Source organism: Plenodomus lingam (genome assembly GCF_022343315.1).
Source record: "Plenodomus lingam strain CAN1 chromosome Unknown contig_8, whole genome shotgun sequence".
NCBI classification, from domain to species: domain Eukaryota; kingdom Fungi; phylum Ascomycota; class Dothideomycetes; order Pleosporales; family Leptosphaeriaceae; genus Plenodomus; species Plenodomus lingam.
This window is the reverse complement of record NW_027093972.1, coordinates 741,186-759,666: the sequence shown is the minus strand read 5'-3', so window position 1 is coordinate 759,666 and position 18,481 is coordinate 741,186. Positions and strand designations below refer to the sequence as shown.

The window sequence follows — 18,481 nt, the reverse complement described above, 5'->3', positions numbered from 1 at the left end:
CATTTGTTTTGGTTTAGAGATGTGCGGCTCATGTATATCTATGGAGTGGGGTATCATATGTTTGTATCTATCATGGACCGTTATTGGATCAGTCTTGGAGAGTCTAAATTTGGTTTTTCGTCGTTGTCACGCTTGCTTTCTCCTTAGTCTCTTCGTCCTCTTCCCTCATCACCTTGGTCAAATACTGCCGTAACAGCGCCTCTACACTACCCGGATCATCCCTCTCCACCCTCTCCACCCAATGCCTATAGAATTCCAAGACGACCTCGACAGCAATGAGGGCTATAATAGCCCACTCGAGCCTCAACCCATGTTTCTCACTCAACTGCTCCCTCAGCACGGCTGCAATCTCCTGCGCAAACCCAATCTTATCATTCAACACCTTGATCCTCACGCCGACATCCAGCGCGCGACCGACCTGGTCGTAATACTCGCCGAGGCCGAGCTCGTGGCGCGAATCCCAGAAGATGTCGGGCATGCTGTCGGTGAGCTCGGAGTAGAGGTTGAGCTGAGCGCGGATGGAGAGGAGTTCGCCGGTTTTGCGGAGGATGAAGGAGCGGGTGAAGGGTGCTTTTGTGCGCTTGGGGAGAGAGGTGGGTTGGGATGAGGCGAGCATGGTGGGGATGTCGCGGGTCGAGTGTTGGTAGTTTGAGAGGAGGGTTTCGAGGACGGCGAGCTTGGTGGAGCGGGCGAGACCGGAGGAGAAGGCAATTTTGGCAAGGATGGTGTCGACTTCGTGGCGTTGGTCTGGTGGGGTGGGATGGAGGATTGTGGTTGGGGATGTGTTGGTCGTGTTTGGGTGGGATGGGGATGAGGGGTCTGAGGGATGATGGTCTGCGGGTTCGGCTTTGGTGCCGAGGACAATGGTGTCGCCAACCACTTGGCTGGTTTCCTTGCTGGGATCTTCGAGGTAATCTAGATCTTCTGTCTCGAGCAGATCGAGGTGCGAGCCTTCTGCTGCTGGAGGGAGGATTTGGTTGATGAACTTGAGGGCTTCTCGCTCGCGGACGTTCCAAGCGACCACTGTGCCTGAGGGGAAGATGAAGATGTCACCCTGTTGGTAGTCCTTTACTTCGGAAGGCTTCTCGCTGATCTGGACGTGGATGACTTGGGGAAAGAGGCCTGTCTGGTAAGGATCGAGGTCGTAGCCTTGGGCTTTGACCAGTCGAGCGGCCGTGGAAAGGTCGTAGATTTCAGCGGCGCAGTAGGCGGTCACCGTCTTGGTTTCGGCGTCAGGGTCGATGAAGCGTGTCCCGCCTCTGGATTTTACAACGAAGTTGCGTGCATTTTGTGCCTCCACGGCGATGCTTCGCAGAGAGGACGTCTTGCCGGCTATTTTGCGCGCACCCTTGCGGCCATGCTGAAGCTGGCTCTCCTTTGCCAATTCATCGTTGTCGCTGACGTCCTGTTGCTGTGCAACCTCGACTTTTCTTCCCAATCTGCTCGCTGCTGCTGACAAGGGGCGAATGGCGGTGGCAGATGCAGATATTGTTGGTGGCCGTGTTCGACATGTTGACCATAAGGGGCCGGCAATATTGTGGGGGAAGGCAACGAGTCTCGTCAATCGGGCCAATCTGGTGGAGACATAGAGGGGAGCATGTCTTAGGAGTGCCATGCCTGCTCAAGACGACCAGAATAAGGCATCTTGCGTGCAGAGTAGGAGCAATGGCAACATGTGTTTGTGTGTGTGTGTGTGTGTGTGAAGTAAACTAGCCGTCGTCGTCCCGAGGTGGAGCAATCTTCAATGGCGGAGAGCTTTTGAGCCTTGCAATGCTGCCCCACGCCCGCGTTCCCCCCCAGTCGTCGCTCGCTTGGCCCGTTACCGGTAGTGCTCGCGTCATTGGCTGCCTTTGGCCAACAGCGTCATCTCGAAGCTTCAACACCTCAGCACCGTCGAAGCTCTGCAAGCACTCCCGAGCCGCTCCACTCAACCCCCTCAAGCCGCAGCTCATGTCCCCGCCAGCATGGCTGCGGAACACACCCAAGATGCTCCGCGGACGCCGGCGCGCGACGGGCCACGTTTCGACAAGGCAGCGAGCGAGGGCCGAGACAGGGTCGAGCATGAAGTTGAGCACGACGAGGAGGAGAGTGAGGAAGAGGACGACGACGACGACGAGGTGGACGAGGAGCCCAAGCTCAAGTATAGCCGTCTGACGAGCAGCCTGGGGCCCGTCTACCGTAATGGCGACGCGACGAGCACCTTCATGGTCGCCGGGGACAAAATGGTATGAATGCTCGACTGCTTAGTTGCGCTGGGGGATGAATGGTCTGGCGAACATTGTGCGAAACATGGCTAAAATCTGTGTAGATAGTCGGCACCCACAATGGAAACATAGTGAGTCTTCTGAGTTTGGCCTGACCTGGCCCTGCCCTACCTTCCCTTCCTTTCCCTTCACCGCTTCGCTTGGTTCCGCTACAAACGTACCGACATACTGTGCTAACCTGTTGACCAGCACGCCCTCAGCATCCCTTCGTTCCAAAGTCTCCGTACCTACAATGCGCATCCTGCCGCCTCAGTGACGGCGATATCGGTGTCGCCCCTTCTTGCGTCGCAGCCATTCGTCCAAGCTACTACCCCCAACGCACTCGAAGATCGGCAAGGCACCCCCTCGCGACAAGCAGCGCCCGCGGCTGGCCATGCCTCGTCTCCGCGTACACCACGGCAGGCGCAGGTCCCCGCAATACCCTCGAATCAGATATACATTGCCTCGTCCTCGATCGACGGACACGTCTGTGTCTCGTCGCTGGTAGATCCGAAAGATGTTACCCTGCGGAATTTTGGGCGGCCCGTGCAATCTGTTGCGCTCTCACCCGACTACAAGAACGATCGCTCCTATCTTTCGGGAGGTCTGGCAGGCGAACTGATCCTCACCGTTGGCGGTCCGCAGGGCGTACGCGCGACGGCCAACACTAGCTCGGCATCACAAACAGCACAAGGTTGGCTTGGAGCAATAGGACTTGGTGGTAATGCCGGCAGGGATACGATCTTGCATTCAGGTGAAGGCACCATCAGCGCCATCAAATGGTCCTTGTCTGGCAAGTTTGTGGCCTGGTCAAACGAGCATGGAATTCGAATCATGCGAACCAATCTCCATCTCGACAGCGCAGACTCGGAATCAGCTTGGAAGCGTATAGGCTTCATCGACAAGCCCAATCGTCGTATCTGGCAGGAGATGGCAGGAGTCTGGAAGGCCCGCATGGAATGGGTCGACGACAGATCCTTGGAGTCTGATGACGATGCCATCATCAGCATGAACGGTCATCATGACAAGCCAGAGACTACCCTGCCGCACCTTCGCTCGTCTGAGCAGCCCAAAGCCCTGCGGAAGAACAAGGTCGAGAAGCTAGTGATAGGATGGGGAGACGCTGCATGGATTGTTCACATCCAAGCAGGAGGTCCGGGAGTTGGCAAAGATGCAGGCACGAGATCGGTAGGGAGTGCCGAAGTGGTTCATTTCCTTCGTTTTGACGATTGTGTTGTTTCTGGCATTTCGCTCTATACCCCTTCCTTGCTTCTTGTTCTTGCCTATCGGACCCGTGATGATGACGATAACCCCATCACTGGTGCTGATACAACCCCTCGCCGTGGAATGCATCGACGTACAAACGGGCTCTCTCCTGAACTCAAGCTGATTGATGCTGCAACCTCGGACGAGGTGGAAGTCGATTCTTTGACGGTCAGCAGATTCGAAACTCTTTCGGCGGCAGATTATCACCTTGGAACCCTGTACGTACCACACCCGAAGACGATGACTCCCGCTCAAAGGAGTGCTCTCGAGGCTATAGGTGGTGGCATATGGGACGTTGGTGCAAACGCGGCCCGCATCTTCACTGCTGGAGCCAATGTGATGAATATCCCAATGGGCGGTTCGGATCGTAAACCACCATCGAGAGCACCATCTACATCATCGGCAAGCGTAGGGACTACAACAACAGCTGCTAGCCGGAGTCCATCTCTGATTCACCCCAATGCGGCTACAGCCGGATTGAAAGTCTTTATACACAGCCCATACGACTGCGTCCTGGCCATCAAACGAGAACTGACAGATCACTTCCAGTGGGAGTTGGAGCACGAAAACTACAAGGATGCCTGGGAGCTTTTGGAAGATCACCCAGAAATTATTGCATCTGTCTCTCAGTTACCTTCGGAAGGCTCGCCCGCTGGTACTCCACTGAGGCAGCAGGGGAGTTTGCATGAGTTCTTTGCCGATGAAGGCGAGTCACAGACGACGGTATCGGCAACTAGAGCAAACCAAAATTCTGCCGTGGAGAAGGAAAAACGGCGTATTGGTGACTTGTGGGTGCAGCAGCTTGTCAGTGCTGGTGATTGGAAACAAGCAGGTAAGGTAGCAGGTCGCGTGCTAGGCACTTCCTCACGCTGGGAACACTGGGTGTGGAAGTTTGCTGAAACCAGCCACTTCAACGAGATCGCGGCATACATACCAAAGAAGCCCATCCAGCCACCGCTACCCTCCATGGTCTATGAAGTTGTGCTTGGTCATTACATTATACACGATCGAATACGCTTCAAAAATTTACTAGAAGAGTGGGACCCAGAGCTATTCGACATTACAAGTGTCATTGAAGCCATCAAGAGCAAGCTATCCACCGGCGACATTACAGAAGATTCTGTCGAGGGAGGGGAACAAGGTCGCGATTGGCGAATATTGCAGGATGGACTTGCAAAGTTGTTTCTTGCAAGCGGTCGGCAAAGGGAAGCACTGCGATGCTTTATTCGATTGCAAAATGCAGATGCTACGATGACACTTATACGCGATTTCCATCTCGTGGAAGCGGTACGCGATGATATCCCGGGCTTCATACTCATGGGTGTTTCAAAGGAGCAAATGAAATCTGCGCCAATGTCTGAGCTGGAAGAAGCTTCGACAGAGGCGATCAATGTGCTCGTTGAGGAAGGTTGTCGCGGAACGATACCTGCTGGTGACGTTGTTGATCAACTCCAATCAAGAGAAGCCATCTTCAGGCCCTTCTTATTCTTCTATCTTCGTCGACTTTGGAAGCCTGAGATGCACGAGCGCACAGCGAAAACAGCAAAAGAGCGGGTAGCTGAGGATCGGTTGGCAGCCGACGGCAAAATTGTTGCAGAAGAGTTTGCCGACCTGATGGTGGAGCTCTTTGCAGAGTACGATCGACCGTTGCTGATGGAGTATTTGCGGAAGTCGCAGAGCTACGATCTGAACAAGGCTACAAGTGAATGCGACCGAAGGGATTACATTCCAGAGCTTGTGTAGGTACTGAGCATTGTATGTCGTAGACGAGAAGTTAACACAGCGCAGGCACATCCTCTCGAAGACGGGCCAAACCAAACGAGCTTTGCTACTTATCATCGAGAAACTCTCAGACGTCAGCTTCGCCATTTCTTTTGCAAAAGAACAAGACGACCCCGACCTCTGGAATGATCTCCTAGAGTACTCCATGGATAAACCTCACTTCATCCGTGGCCTGCTCGAGGAAGTGGGAACCGCAATCGACCCCATAAAACTTGTCCGTCGAATCCCCGAGGGACTCGAAATTGAAGGATTAAGAGAAGGCATCGGTCGCATGGTCCGAGAATACGAGATCCAATATTCCATCTCTGAAGGCGTAGCAAGAGTCCTGCGTGGCGAAGTAGCAGCAGGCATGGACACACTACGCGCAGGACAGAAGCGAGCCGTGAAATTCGAAGTCATGCCTTGCGACGACGAGAAGAAGCATGTTGGAAAGAAGCACATTGATATTGAAACCAAAGGCGTGGACCCCACTGTTTCCGCAAAAGCAACAGCCAAAGCAGACAACAAAAGCACCGCCGTATCCTCCCTGACCGCTGCGCCAAACCTTGACCCAGCACCAGCCAAAGCACCAGAAGGCGAGGCACCGCCTGGCCATTGCACAGGTTGCCACCGTCCTTTTACCCTACCCACTCCGGAGGAAGACGACATTGTCGATGGCCCAATGCCCTTGTCCCGTGACACACTCGTGGGCTTTGCATGCGGCCATGTCTTCCACCTCAGCTGTCTCCTCCCCAAGACGAGCGCGAGTGCTAGTGTCGCCGCGACATTGCAGCAGACGCTTGCAAGCGATGCTTTGGCAGGCGGACTGCGATGGAATCGCAGTGTGGGCGCCAAAGTGGCGCATGCGCATATTATTAAGAGTGCGGTCGGGAGGGGGTGTGTAGTTTGTCGGGAACGGGAGGGCATGGTTGGGGAAGGGTAAGGGCGCGGAGAGGCTGGGGGCTGTAAATATTATGATTGTAGTGGTGATATCAAGAGATTTGGATCTTTAGAAGGCATGTTGCATTCTTGTGTGGGAGATGAAGGATGTAGTACCGTTGTACTTGGCATGTACTGATGGGAGATGGGACAACACATGCAACACCACTCGTCATCCCATCCCATCCCGACATACAGCGCCACCTCGCCTTGAGTCCTAAACACACCCAACACATCGGACTCGCACACCTTCATCTTCTGCAAATTAGAAGGTAGTTTTGTGAACCGTGTCCCAGGCGTATGAGCTGACAGCTGTTTGTGTCCTGTAGGTACTCTGGTAGCTCTTTGCTACTATAGTAGTGCGACGTATATTGTACGCTGAGTACAGCTGGTACAACATCTTGCGTCTCCTATTTTCCATCTTCAGTCTTCCTTCCACCAAACCGAAACCCCCCTCACCCCGAGGACCTGGGCAAGCCAACACTTCCTCAACTCACGGGCCTGGTTGCCACGTCGCATGCCCTTGTGTCTTTTTAATTTCCTGGGTCATTGTCTTGCTGGGGGGGGGGGTAGGTGTAGGGTACCACAGAGACACGGCGCCGACGGTGCAGTCTAGACTGCTAGACTGTGGACTGTGTGTCAGCCCTGCTGAGGTGTCTGTGGAAGTGTGGGCTGTTTTGTTTGGCGAGGGGATGGGTTGGGTTACACGGGTGGGCTGGTAGATCACAGGGGTATAAGTGTGTGTGTGTGTATGTGTGTGTTTTCAAGGTGGGTATCGATATATCGCGATATCGAGATGGGTATTAAGGTAGTAGTAGAAGAGGTAGTGATAGTAGAAGCTAACAACAATCAGACTTGGGCTTGTACACAGCACAAAGGTATAATGTAGTTTACTACGCCTATAGCACCTACGTACTAATATTGGTTCATGACAGTTCCCTCTCCTAACGGTTAAAAAGTCGAGGAAAAGCTATGTGAGAACTGTCTTTGGGTATAAATAGCATCCAGTAAGTTGATGCAACAGTTGGAAAGTAGGCCGCCCGTTCTTCATCCACCCAGCCTCATCGCCTAATGACTTCGAAGTTTCCTCGAACCGGCGCGTTCACACCGAGCAGCCCAGTCTTTCTCACCATCTAGTGGGACACCCCTAAACAGCATCGTGCTTGGCAGTAGCTGAGACGTTCTCTAGTGGAATCTCAATATGCTTCTCGCCAAGGTGCATCTCAGAGGCAAAGGTGCTGTGGGGCTTCCACTTGCGCGACGTCCGGGGCGTGCTCTCCTCCAACATTTTGTCGACTTGCTCGAGGGTAAGCCCCTTGGTCTCCGGGACGAAGAAGTAGGCAAAGAGGAAGGAGACGAAGCATAAGCTGCCCCATAGAAAGAAGACATTGGATCCGAGACGGGCGGAGTCAGGGCGCTCTGCTACGAGGTAGGGAGTTATGTAACCTATGACAAAGTTCCATAGCCCTAGGATTGGTGTTAGATTTACTCAGTCTAGATAAGGTGTGTGAAAGATTGTGCTTACAGTTAGAGGCGGTCGAGAGACCAACACCGCGTGAACGAATGGTCAGGGGGAAAATCTCGCCAATGACGATCCAAGCCGCGGGACCCCAGGTTGTGGCGAAAACGGCAATGTTCAAGCAGATAAAGGCAATCATGGCACGAGTGGCGTCCGGGTTGGCGGGGTGGTTAGCCGTGCTCTTGCCAGCCGTGGCGCCAATGGCTCCGACGATGAACTGCATCACAACCATCCCAGCTGCTCCAAAGATGAGAATTCGTCGACGTCCAATCTTCTCTACCATGACGAAGGAAGCAGGTGTGGATAACACATTAACAAGGGTTGTGACGAGACCGATGAGGAAGGGGTTTTTGATGGTACCGAGCTGGGTGAAGAAGACGGGACCAAAGTAGAAGATGAAGTTGATACCAGTCAACTGCTGCATCATCTGCATGCAGATTCCGAGCGTTGTGCGGCGAGCGTTGGAAGCAGGATTCATCATGCTACCTTTGAAGCAAGATGCCCAGGAACCAAGGTAACTGGTCTGAGGAAGAACAGACATCTCGTACTCGTGGTTGGCAATAATCTCCGCAAGTTCATCCTGAATGTACTCAGAGTCGGTGGGCTGGCCACGTACGCGACCGAGAGCGTGAGCGGCCTTGTCGAGCTTGCCCTTCTTGACCCAGTAACGGGGAGACTCGGGGAGGAGAGCCAGGCCAGTGGCCAGAATGATGGCCCATAGAAATTGAACAGCGATTGGGATACGGTAGGAGCCAGAATCACGGCGTGCCTGAGTCGCGTAGACAACGCAGTTGGCAAGTAGGATTCCGACGGTGATGCAGAATTGATAACCAGCAACAATGGCACCACGGACCTGGAGGGAGTTAGTTGTGCTTGTCTTTCATTCCGAGTCTAATAAACTTGCCTTCTTGGGTGCGATCTCGGACATGTATAGGATGACAATGGCAGAGATGAATCCGACACCGAAACCAGCAATCAAGCGACCAGCGACCATAACACCCAGACCAGTAGAAGCAGTCTCGAGGATAGCACCGACACAGAAGATAGCACAGCCGAGGATAATGGTGAAGCGACGACCGATGAAATCAGCAAGATCACCAGCCATGATGGCACCGAAAAAGGTACCAGCGGACAGGATAGAGGTGACGAGTGACTGGTCACGGGAGGAAATACTGAATTGTTCATTGCGGTATGCAACAACCCGGGGGTCCAAGGCGTCGACACCGGGGAATAGGACATCGGGGTATTCGCGGCCGGTGTATTGCTTGATGAAGTAGTCCATGTTGAGAACACCACCCATCCAACCCGTATCATAGCCAAAGAAGAGACCACCGGTTGCGCTAAAGGCGACAATCAAGTAGGCACGAATCGTCACAGGGGCCTCGACACGACTGACATCAGCCGTGCCAGTGACGGGAATGACTGCACCCCCAGGCATAGTGGCGAGTGCAGGGAACGATTGAAAGAAACAAAGGGTATAGAGACGCTTCGTCTCAAGAAGACAAATCCCGCGCAGCAATGGAAAGATGTATGCCGAGGGGACGAATGTCTGCAAGAAAAACGAAGTCTTTGGCGGGGATTTCTTAAGCTTTTAATGTAGAGACCAGCAACTGTGATACTGCAGCCAGGTTGCCGACGTGTGGCTTCTGGACAATGGGTACAGTAGCATTGCACATGTAATGCTAGACTCCTTCTGGGTAATCCTCCGTATCTCACCCTTCTGGAAGGATTGATGCCCGCGGGTTCCCCATGGCCGCATCATGCCAGCCGCCCCCAGTAGGAGTGAGCGTCTACCTGTACGGCTGGTACGCAGACGCGTCTAGACTGATGGTCACTAGAGTCGGTCTAAGATGGCAAGGCTTGACGTGGAGCCAGAGCTACGCGGTCGACAGATTGCTGGGTGTTTAGATGTCTGCGCTGCGTGTATGTCGCTCAATGAGGTTACACAATATTCAGCTTCCAATACAGACGTACCTGGGGCAGAACCTGGGGACTTAGTGGGCAAGACCTGCAGATTTTTCCTGTGGCAATCCCTGTAGCATGCCGAGGCTGGTACTTTGCAGGCACAGGAAGCAAGACCAGGCCGTATAGGCGTACGCTAAACAGGCACCCACAGCCGAGCGCCGTTCGTCTGGAGGTCTATGCAACGGGCTGATGGACGTTCAAAGCACATGACTGCGGGTGGTTAGCCTTATGTGCCGGTATGGTCAGAGTCTACCCTACCTACCGCCGACGCCGAAATCAAGGTTGCGCCAGTGGTTGCTTATTTGTACGTTCTCTAGGCTTTGTTAGGTAGTCATGGTATGGTATGCTATGCTATGGTATGCTATGGTACCGACATACATACCTATTCAGAGAGCACAAACACGAAAACCGACTGGATTGCTGTTGTTCCACTGTGCCGCAGAATAGATTTCCGCGTTCGTGACGACGGCTGCAGGCCTTGATGCAACGCCTGGGGTCATGTAATTACCTCCTAGCAAGCGCATCCCGCCTTTACCAGCGTGGTGGTGGGTCGAACGCATCTCCAAGATGGCAGATGGCCAGGGTGCCAGCGCTTCTCCAGACATTTCTGCATATTGATTGGCCAACCTTCCTGGCCCACAAGGGACTGGAATTGCATCGGGACACGCCGTGGTCAATATGTAGGCACGGCCGTTCCGATACCTTAGTTGTCTTGTACAAACCACATGCCTGTCTTAGGCTGAGCGACCGCAAGAGCTGAGGGTCGTCTCTTTCGCCTCCGTTTCAATGTACCCATGAACGTGATACCGCCAACCTTGGAACGGAGATCGGTCAACCAATCAAAATATTCATCGGCGTACTTCTACCTGTAGCATTGTTGCGACTATTCCCTTTTTCTTGCCATAGCCGTGGGCCGCGTGAGTAGAACTCTTCATTCAGGCGCGCAGTCGTTGTTCGGAGCGACAATGAACGAATTAGGCCACGCTCATTCACATGCAAGTCACCAGGTGCGCCCTGTCACTCTCCGCGAATTGGTCCCCTGTCATTGAGGGGATCTAAGGGAGATGCGACTTCCCGGCGCCTCATGTCAGCCGACAAGATGTACAAGTGGAGGAGCAGGCATATCGTGACACACGCCACCAATGTCATCCAATTTTGTTGCCGTGAACGTTTCGCAGACCGCGGAGGGACGATCCCTCGAGATGATCGAGTGTGACCATCCCAGAAACCAACAAGAGCAATTTGACATGGTATAGCAACGGTCGGCGCGGCCTGCCGAAAGATAGCTACAACAGCACGGCTTTGTGCAATGCACATATAACACGTCGTTTTCTATGGACAGCGCGCACATTTCCATGTACGTGTTGAAGATTCCGGACCGTATAGCCCATGAAAGTTGTGCTAGTTCCGCTGTCAACGGTAAGCCGAGCCGCCAACTCCCCCTATGAGGGAAGAAACGGTCGAGTGCCGGGTTGCGCGTGTTCGCGAGGAGGCCTTTAGCGTGAAATACCAGCAAGCCAGCTCGGATGTGTACGAGTAAGTACTGATTCAAGTGTCCAAGGGTTCCGTCGGGAGTCCTCAAGGACAAGAGTCAAGGATCGAGATGCGATCCCGGGGCCCACTTAGATCTCTGTTAGCAAAGCTTTTGATAGCTTGAGCTTAACAGATTTGTCGTGGCTTGACTAGGGGAGGTGCACGATGCTCAAGCGTCTCACTCTAGAAGCAGATTGTACTGTTTGTGTCGAACCATGATTGATCCTGACCTGGTTGCCATCAAAACGACAGTGCAACTGGACTGTTGTGAATCGCGTATCAGTGTTTGTTCTCAACATCCGCCTCTAGGGTTATCGCATCTGCTCGCATGGGGACTCAAAGAGGAGGCCTGAAGTATGCCTACGCTGTGGATCCGTTGGTCTATCCTGTGACTCAGGATCTCGCATACTCACTGACCCCAGCGGAAAGAATCAATCATTTGGGATCATCTTGTCCCCACGCGCGACATCCACGCGACACCCCACATTCCGGTGGCACGATGGCAATGGCCAGACCACAGTCATGGTACCTATGAGCTTCCTAAGCGACTACTACTATCTTGAGACAAGCTTGGTCTGTCAAGTGTATTTTTTTCGAGAAAAAAAAACTAGTACCAGATCTAGCTTCCGATGCAGCGGAAAAGGCACCAGAAAGAGTTAGCCGACGCCAGCGTTTGAGTGTTTTGTTCTTTGAAAGAGCTATCGGCTCTTTTCTTGCGTCCGACGTTCCAGGTGTATCAAAGACGATGAAAGGATGCATGTCAGTCGCCCTAAGGCACACGGAAGAAGAGGTATGCCTGTTCCATTCCTCGTCAAGTTTACTGCAGTATTCCTCAAGAGAAGTTGAATGTTGACATTACTTACGTACCACTATATTTGACCTTAAAACAACTTCGTTGCCGGCAGACATCGATAATTAAGAGGGCATGTGTGAGCTTTAAATAATTATGCGATCGTACAGCATGTCTTCAGCGCGGAAAAAGGTGCTGTTTGAAGTGAGAATGCGCATGCAGAAAGCGGAGACGCTTGAGAACATGCGGTTGGTGGTCGGTCACGTGTCAGTTGTTGACAGTCTCCGTTACCGGTAGCTTGCGCTCACCTCCACCCTGCTTGTATGTCATTGTCAAGCAACCCAGATCTATAGTGAATTGACTGGCCATTATTAAATTGCACATACTTCCAGTTGCGTCCCCGTCTATGTACAAATAAGACGACTTTTGGCCTCTGAGAGCTTTCACTTTTACTCATCTGTCCAGACGAACCTTCATGGGAATTCTCGGTCCGTGAGACACGCCATCTCTACATTTCATTTACGAATAGATCGCGGCCTAAGAACTATTTGAATCTACGATACCTTAAGTATGTACCTACTGTACTATGGATCAGTCTGATCCTTAACAGGCAATCTTCCATGCATCTTCGCATATGGTGCTCCTCAGCTTGCATCAAGGCACGCAAATGCCTCCACACAAGAAGGATCTACTGTTTCCCAGACATTCGGGACACAGTCTTACATGCCGAGTATAGGTCCTAGGATGTTATGTAGGTACCAAGCTTATTGCCATTTCCCCAAGTAACCAGACCACATCCCTGGATCCCATACCCACATTTTTATACACATCTCCACATTCGCGAAATGGAAACCATCCATACCCCAGCGTAGATCCCGCTTCATGCAGCTACCCGAGCACTCGCGCGATGTAAACGAAATACCTAGGATGTCACCGATACACTTGGCACGGATTGCTGGATAGGTACATGTGATGGTGTATCTCGGTCCGACATAAGATGCCTACCCTACCGGTACCTATGTACCTACGGATGCGTCGCTTAGAACGCTCTCCCGCCCCGACCGACTACCAACTCGGCCACAAGAAGCGAAACTACCGCGCTTAAAAGTCCGCTTAGAAATCTCTAGTATACACTACCTAGTCTCGTTTCTCTTCGATGTTAGGTTACTTCACTCAGACTGGTCCATCGTCGGCCCGCTGCCGCTCCGGCTAGTACTACCCCGTATCTCACCAACTTGCAAGGTACTCCAAGGGTTCTGGAAATGAATCCATTGTTTATTCAAGCCAGGACTGTTCCAATATCGTCACGTCCGTGTTTGCATACTCGGCGGTATTAAACTTACGGGTGTTCGTGTGTTATTTCCTCTCTTTGCTTCTCCGTCTCCTTGGTTTTGGTTCTGAGTCGTGCGTTGTTGGCATTGGCGTGATGTGAGGAGATACAAGGTATGCTAGGACTTGTGCGATTGCTTTACTTCCTGCACACTTTGCTCGTTACTTGCTCGTTACTCTTTTGTGCGAACAGTCATTTTGCTTCTCTTGGTTCGCAGCGTCTTGTCTTCATCTTCATCGGCCAGACTTATTCATACCTGCGATGATTGCACCCCGATTACACCGTTTCCGGCCCATTGTCCTGTATTTAGGGTGAGTCATCGTTGTTAGATGCGCCCGAATCTTTCATCATCACTGATTTGTATGCCAGACGAGGGATTGGCCAGAGATGTTGACTCACTCGAGTCTTGCTTCTATTTGTTCTGTATTCATTTACATCTTATACACTTTACACATCTCACATTGTCAATTCCTATACGCACCCCTTGGCCCTTTAAACCCGATTTTCTAGACGCCCTCTCCATCTGCTCCATTACCGGTCCGATCAGCATCAAACTCAACACGCTTCCTCTTCCGCCTCGGCTCAACCTTAACCCTCTTTGCAATCCTCTCGCTCACATTCAATCTCTTATCCCCCTTCATAATGCCATCTGACCCACTCTCGCCACGAATCTTTGGGCCGAAGATCAGATTGTCGTATCCGGCCATGACATGGTACCCTTTGACCAAGTCCACGAAGCGTGTGCCACATCCTGTCTTCTCTGTCAGATTGGTTCACAATGACCGGCTAAAGTAGTAGTAGGATATACATACCGACAAGATGCGCCGAAGCATATACACCCTTCATGAAACTGACGAAGTGCTCCGCGCTCTCTGCATGGAACTCTGCGCACCCATCATACGGCGCGATTTGCATGCTGCCTATACTTGCTTCCAGCAGCGGTTCCAGGGCAATCTTGTGCTGGTCTTCTTGGTGGAACTACATGATCTCATCAGCATTTTTCAACAAAACACGAATTGGACTGGCCCACTCACTTGCACGTATCTCGTCAAAAACACGCCGCTATCCTGCACCTGCATGGTCAGATCCGCATGTACACTCTTCCAATGCTCGTGGAAGAAGTCATCCGTAATCTCAGGTTTCTTGTTGAAGAAGACGAGAGCGCGGAAATACGGTTGCTGGTTTGACCCGCCGCCTAGTCTGAGCTCGTCGAAGTGGTAAGGATGGGTGTAGTGATTTGGACACGGCAATGAAGGGGACTTTGGCTTGCATCCTGGTTCTGGGGTCGTCGTGGCCTTGCTGCACATGATGACTGACATTTGACAATTAGTTGAGTTGATGATGCTGATGATGCGAGTATATTCAAGTGAATAGTTGAACAAGAGGAAAGAAGAGGATTTAGCAGCAAGGCAGCACCATCTTACATACATCCTTTTCACGCAGAAGGAAGGTGTGGAGCGGCAATTCCTAGCCCTAGAAAAGAAAAAGCAAAAAAGAACAAAAAATAGAAGGCGTAAAGAACACACCAAGGAGGGCAAGATCGCAAGTGTCAAGTCTCAAATGACCAAATAGGGTTCCACGTATCATTGGAGTTGCGTGGGTGGAGCGCTCCGCAATCAGCAATGAATAGTTTTGAAATGTAGAACCCACGCATCCTCGGCTCCTCATTCATAATACCTATCAATTCTCCTTGCCCCCGTCGTCATGTCCATCGTCATCACCAATAAACAGCAAAAAATAACCACCACATCACCCAGCCACCTTCACCCCTCCCTCCAAACCCCAACAAACAATCCCATCATTGGTGCAGCGCCATCACCCACCCTCCCCAAGGGCCGCCCTTCAGCAACACCCACAAAGCAATGGCGACATTCCCACCCTCGTATTCAGCGCCTCCACCTGCAACCCAGCCAGATCTCTCGTGTAACCTCCGTATCCAAGGTTGCAGATCGATCTACACGCGGCGTTTTGAACACCAAAAAAACCCACATTTGCTTTTTTTCTGGGTCGCTTTGGTCCGGCCCCGCTTTTGGCGTTTGGGAGGGGTGGGAAAGAGGAGCTGGGTGTGTGTGTGAGATGGGAGGGAAAGAGGAGCTGGGTGTGTGTGTGAGATGGGAGGGGAAAGAAAGAAAGAAGGGGATTACGCTGGAGGGAGACAGGGTGTGTCGCCAATGTGTGTCTCGCCCGTGCTTGTCCGAGAGAAGGGGATGGGGAGTCTTTTTTTTTCTTTTTGCGTGCGACTTTGCTTTCAGCCTTGTGTGTTAGTTGTGGGTTTGGGGGTTTCTTGTTCTCATCCGAGGGCTTGAGGGATGGAGGGGATAAGGGCGGATAACTTCTATTGGCTGTCAATGTGTGTAGGTGTGTGTTTAATTCTAGGGTGACGTATCTAGGGCTTATGGGACGTGGGAGATGGAGGATGACATCTACGTACATACATTCTGCTTATCTTTCAAACCTCGCCGAACTGCGCCCACGTGTGCATGTAGGGTGCCCTACCTAGTGCAGCAGGGCGCGCGGTATTTTGGAGGGAAGGGGGGTTGGCCTTATGAGCTGTCTGATAGGTGAAACATCTGTGTCTGGTGCGTGAGAGACTACGCTGCAGGTTGCATGCGTGCATGATTTGTACTGGATTGAGAATGCTTCGCATCGGATCAAGACTTTGGGTCACGTTGTAGCATACGGGACGCGCTGGGTCCGGAGTAAGGATGATTGCTGATAGTAAGACTGGAACTAGATCTTGTGATGAACACCCATAGCTAGCTAACGCTTTGGTTGAACTATATGTATTCATGTGGCTTGGATGTATGTTATGCTACGAGATGTATGCAGTATCCGACGGGATGAGAGGTCCAAAAGTAGAGTGTAACGTGATCGCATTGTCCTAGTCTAGGAGGATGGGAGCTATCTATGGGCAAGCACCGCCAAGGGGCCAACCCATTCAAGAGTCACACGTGACCGAGGCATTCATGACACAGCAATGTAATCTCTTTACTCCTATCGTACTTGATATCTTCCTCACTCCAACAACCTCCTGTGCTGACAAGAGCATAGCTGACTACACTTTTAGTTATGCTAAACCACAATCTTAGTCTCCGCTCCAGCTGAAGCCTTAGCAGGGCTCAAATCATTCCCAGTCTGCGCCTTGACATAGTTCTGCATCATCTGCGTAATCCCTAACTGTCCTCCCCACTTCACCGCATCGGCCATGGTATCAATCTCCTTCATAGTCATGATGACAGCACCCTGCGGTGGTTTAGGAAGCCCGTACTTATCCGTAGCAGTGCTCTCCTGGCGGCGTTCAGGTTGCGCGGTTTCGGTGCCATTGTTAGCAGTTTGTTCGCCCTCGGGAGCCTGGGGAGCTTCGGCGGGAGGGGTCTGGTCCTGGGTGGGTTGGAGTTGAGCAGCAGCACCGTTCATCATTTGCATCACGAGTATGTATTCGCCATCGACCTGGGGGACTGGGACTGCGATGCGCATATTGGCTTGGTCGAGCTGGGCGTCGGCCTGGATAGGGGTAAACGTAGGTGCAAGTAGGAGTGAGACGGCTACGGGATTGTTGCCCGTGGTCGCAGTGCCTGTCTGCTGTCCAGTTTGACCGTTCTGACCAGTTTGACCGCTCTGTCCAGCTTGTACCTGACGAGCAACCTTTTTCCTAAATTCATCGCGCGTCTCACCACGGCGAGCACGAGCACCAGCAGCAGCGCCTCCGAGATTTCCAGTGGCACCACCAGGATTCTGCAAGACACCGCGCTGTGCAACAGCAATGGCTACCTGTCCAGTTGGAGGAACACCTGCTCAAGTGAATATGGTTAGTAAACATTACGAACACGAATGTACCGGGCGTTGAAGATCAACGTACCCATTGTTTGCATCATCTTTTGGATTCGAACGGCGTTGACTTGTTGCATGTCAGTTGAAGAATATGAAATTATAACGGGAGACTTACTGGGCATCTGGATCACAGTGACTTGCTGATTGAGATCTGGGGTCACTGCGGCCAGGTTTGTGACGACAGAGTATCGGTAATCATCTTCGCATGATTAGCACTGCATTTATATACTTCACAGACGATGATGGTACTCACTAACAATCTCCTGGCCTTGAAGAGCAGCCAGCATGCTAGAGTCGATACCGTCCTTTACGTCGACATTCATGGTCATGGGCTGAGAGGCACGGGTGGACATCCTGAACCCATCCTCAAACTCGTTCTCCTGGAGTCCTGTGCCCTGAATGGCCACCGAGGTAGCGGAATCACTGCCAAATGGGACGACGAGTGTATTTGTCTCTACAGTCTGTCGACCAACGATCATGTATTCGCCGTCGAGTTGATTACGTTTCACCATGCGGACGGTCATGTCGGTGCTGTGCTCTATTAGTAACTGCTCATAGATGCAAGACAAAATTGTACGCACCCGTTGACCGTCCTGATACTCTCTTGAATCATCCAAGTCTGCCTATCCGGTGAAAGCATAGCCACATAGGTATTGTCAGGCTGAACCGCAACTGCCTGGAGGGATTCTGGCGTCATTGACATCTGGATTTGCGCACCCACAAGGTCGGTAGCTCCATTGGTACTAATGGTCATAGACTGCGACGAGATACCCACAAAGGGCTGACCGGTGGTACCCGTGACTTGGTTAGGGGGAATTGCCGGAGTTTGTTGATTAACGATTAGTTGTTGTTGCTTCTGTGAGAAGGTTTCGACCTTGGAGCGATCGGGGAACTGGAAGGAGTTGAGAGCCATCTGTATAACCGGTCAGTCCCCAAGCAGTGGATTAGACATGCCACTCTACATACATCGCCATTGATATTGAGCACCTGATTGAATTGAACTTGCTGAGTCTGGCCAAACACCAGCGAACAGCTCAAAAGGGCCACCAATAATGCAGGGACAGTACCGGACGTCATCTTGAAAAAAAAAAGGCCACCGGGGCTTTGGAAGAAGAATTATAAATAAAGAGAGAATGAGAATATTATAAACGACGCAAGAGAAAGACCGAAGCAGCGACTGACCAAACTTACTCAGGACAGGATACTTACACTGCATGGCGCCCTGCCTTAATATGTCACTTTCCAAGTCTGACGCATAGCTGCTGGGCTACATTCGGTGATGCAGGTTTCCGCTGGTCGAGTTT

General features: G+C 52.0%; 7 protein-coding genes across 7 annotated transcripts; 2 read left to right on the top strand and 5 right to left on the bottom strand.

Moving 5' to 3' along the window:
* Window positions 1-103: 103 nt before the first annotated feature.
* Window positions 104-1,615, bottom strand: IAQ61_010302 (uncharacterized protein; the record flags this gene model as incomplete). Its single annotated transcript, XM_003841634.2, has 1 exon — window positions 104-1,615. The coding sequence occupies one exon, from the start codon at window positions 1,613-1,615 to the stop codon at window positions 104-106; it is 1,512 nt and encodes a 503-aa protein (XP_003841682.2).
* A 247-nt stretch (window positions 1,616-1,862) lies between these two features.
* Window positions 1,863-6,213, top strand: IAQ61_010301 (uncharacterized protein; the record flags this gene model as incomplete). The annotated part of the gene is made up of 4 exons (XM_003841633.2): window positions 1,863-2,225; window positions 2,309-2,335; window positions 2,454-5,248; window positions 5,298-6,213. Coding segments are annotated over 4 exons (4,101 nt in total), but the record flags the coding sequence as incomplete, so codon positions are not given.
* Window positions 6,214-7,356: 1,143 nt separating this feature from the next.
* IAQ61_010300 (uncharacterized protein) lies at window positions 7,357-9,166 on the bottom strand (the record flags this gene model as incomplete). The annotated part of the gene is made up of 3 exons (XM_066098738.1): window positions 7,357-7,676; window positions 7,735-8,581; window positions 8,633-9,166. The coding sequence occupies 3 exons, from the start codon at window positions 9,164-9,166 to the stop codon at window positions 7,357-7,359; spliced, it is 1,701 nt and encodes a 566-aa protein (XP_065951283.1).
* A 210-nt stretch (window positions 9,167-9,376) lies between these two features.
* Window positions 9,377-10,394, bottom strand: IAQ61_010299 (uncharacterized protein; the record flags this gene model as incomplete). The annotated part of the gene is made up of 3 exons (XM_066098737.1): window positions 9,377-9,903; window positions 9,956-10,004; window positions 10,095-10,394. Coding segments are annotated over 3 exons (426 nt in total), but the record flags the coding sequence as incomplete, so codon positions are not given.
* A 1,793-nt stretch (window positions 10,395-12,187) lies between these two features.
* Window positions 12,188-12,759, top strand: IAQ61_010298 (uncharacterized protein; the record flags this gene model as incomplete). Its single annotated transcript, XM_066098736.1, has 4 exons — window positions 12,188-12,271; window positions 12,409-12,424; window positions 12,482-12,584; window positions 12,627-12,759. The coding sequence occupies 4 exons, from the start codon at window positions 12,188-12,190 to the stop codon at window positions 12,757-12,759; spliced, it is 336 nt and encodes a 111-aa protein (XP_065951281.1).
* A 1,093-nt stretch (window positions 12,760-13,852) lies between these two features.
* IAQ61_010297 (uncharacterized protein) lies at window positions 13,853-14,653 on the bottom strand (the record flags this gene model as incomplete). Its single annotated transcript, XM_066098735.1, has 3 exons — window positions 13,853-14,097; window positions 14,159-14,324; window positions 14,381-14,653. 3 exons carry the CDS (start codon window positions 14,651-14,653, stop codon window positions 13,853-13,855), a joined length of 684 nt encoding a protein of 227 aa, XP_065951280.1.
* Window positions 14,654-16,418: 1,765 nt separating this feature from the next.
* IAQ61_010296 (uncharacterized protein) lies at window positions 16,419-18,254 on the bottom strand (the record flags this gene model as incomplete). The annotated part of the gene is made up of 6 exons (XM_003841628.1): window positions 16,419-17,137; window positions 17,206-17,244; window positions 17,293-17,376; window positions 17,431-17,708; window positions 17,759-18,090; window positions 18,144-18,254. 6 exons carry the CDS (start codon window positions 18,252-18,254, stop codon window positions 16,419-16,421), a joined length of 1,563 nt encoding a protein of 520 aa, XP_003841676.1.
* Between the last annotated feature and the right edge of the window lie 227 nt (window positions 18,255-18,481).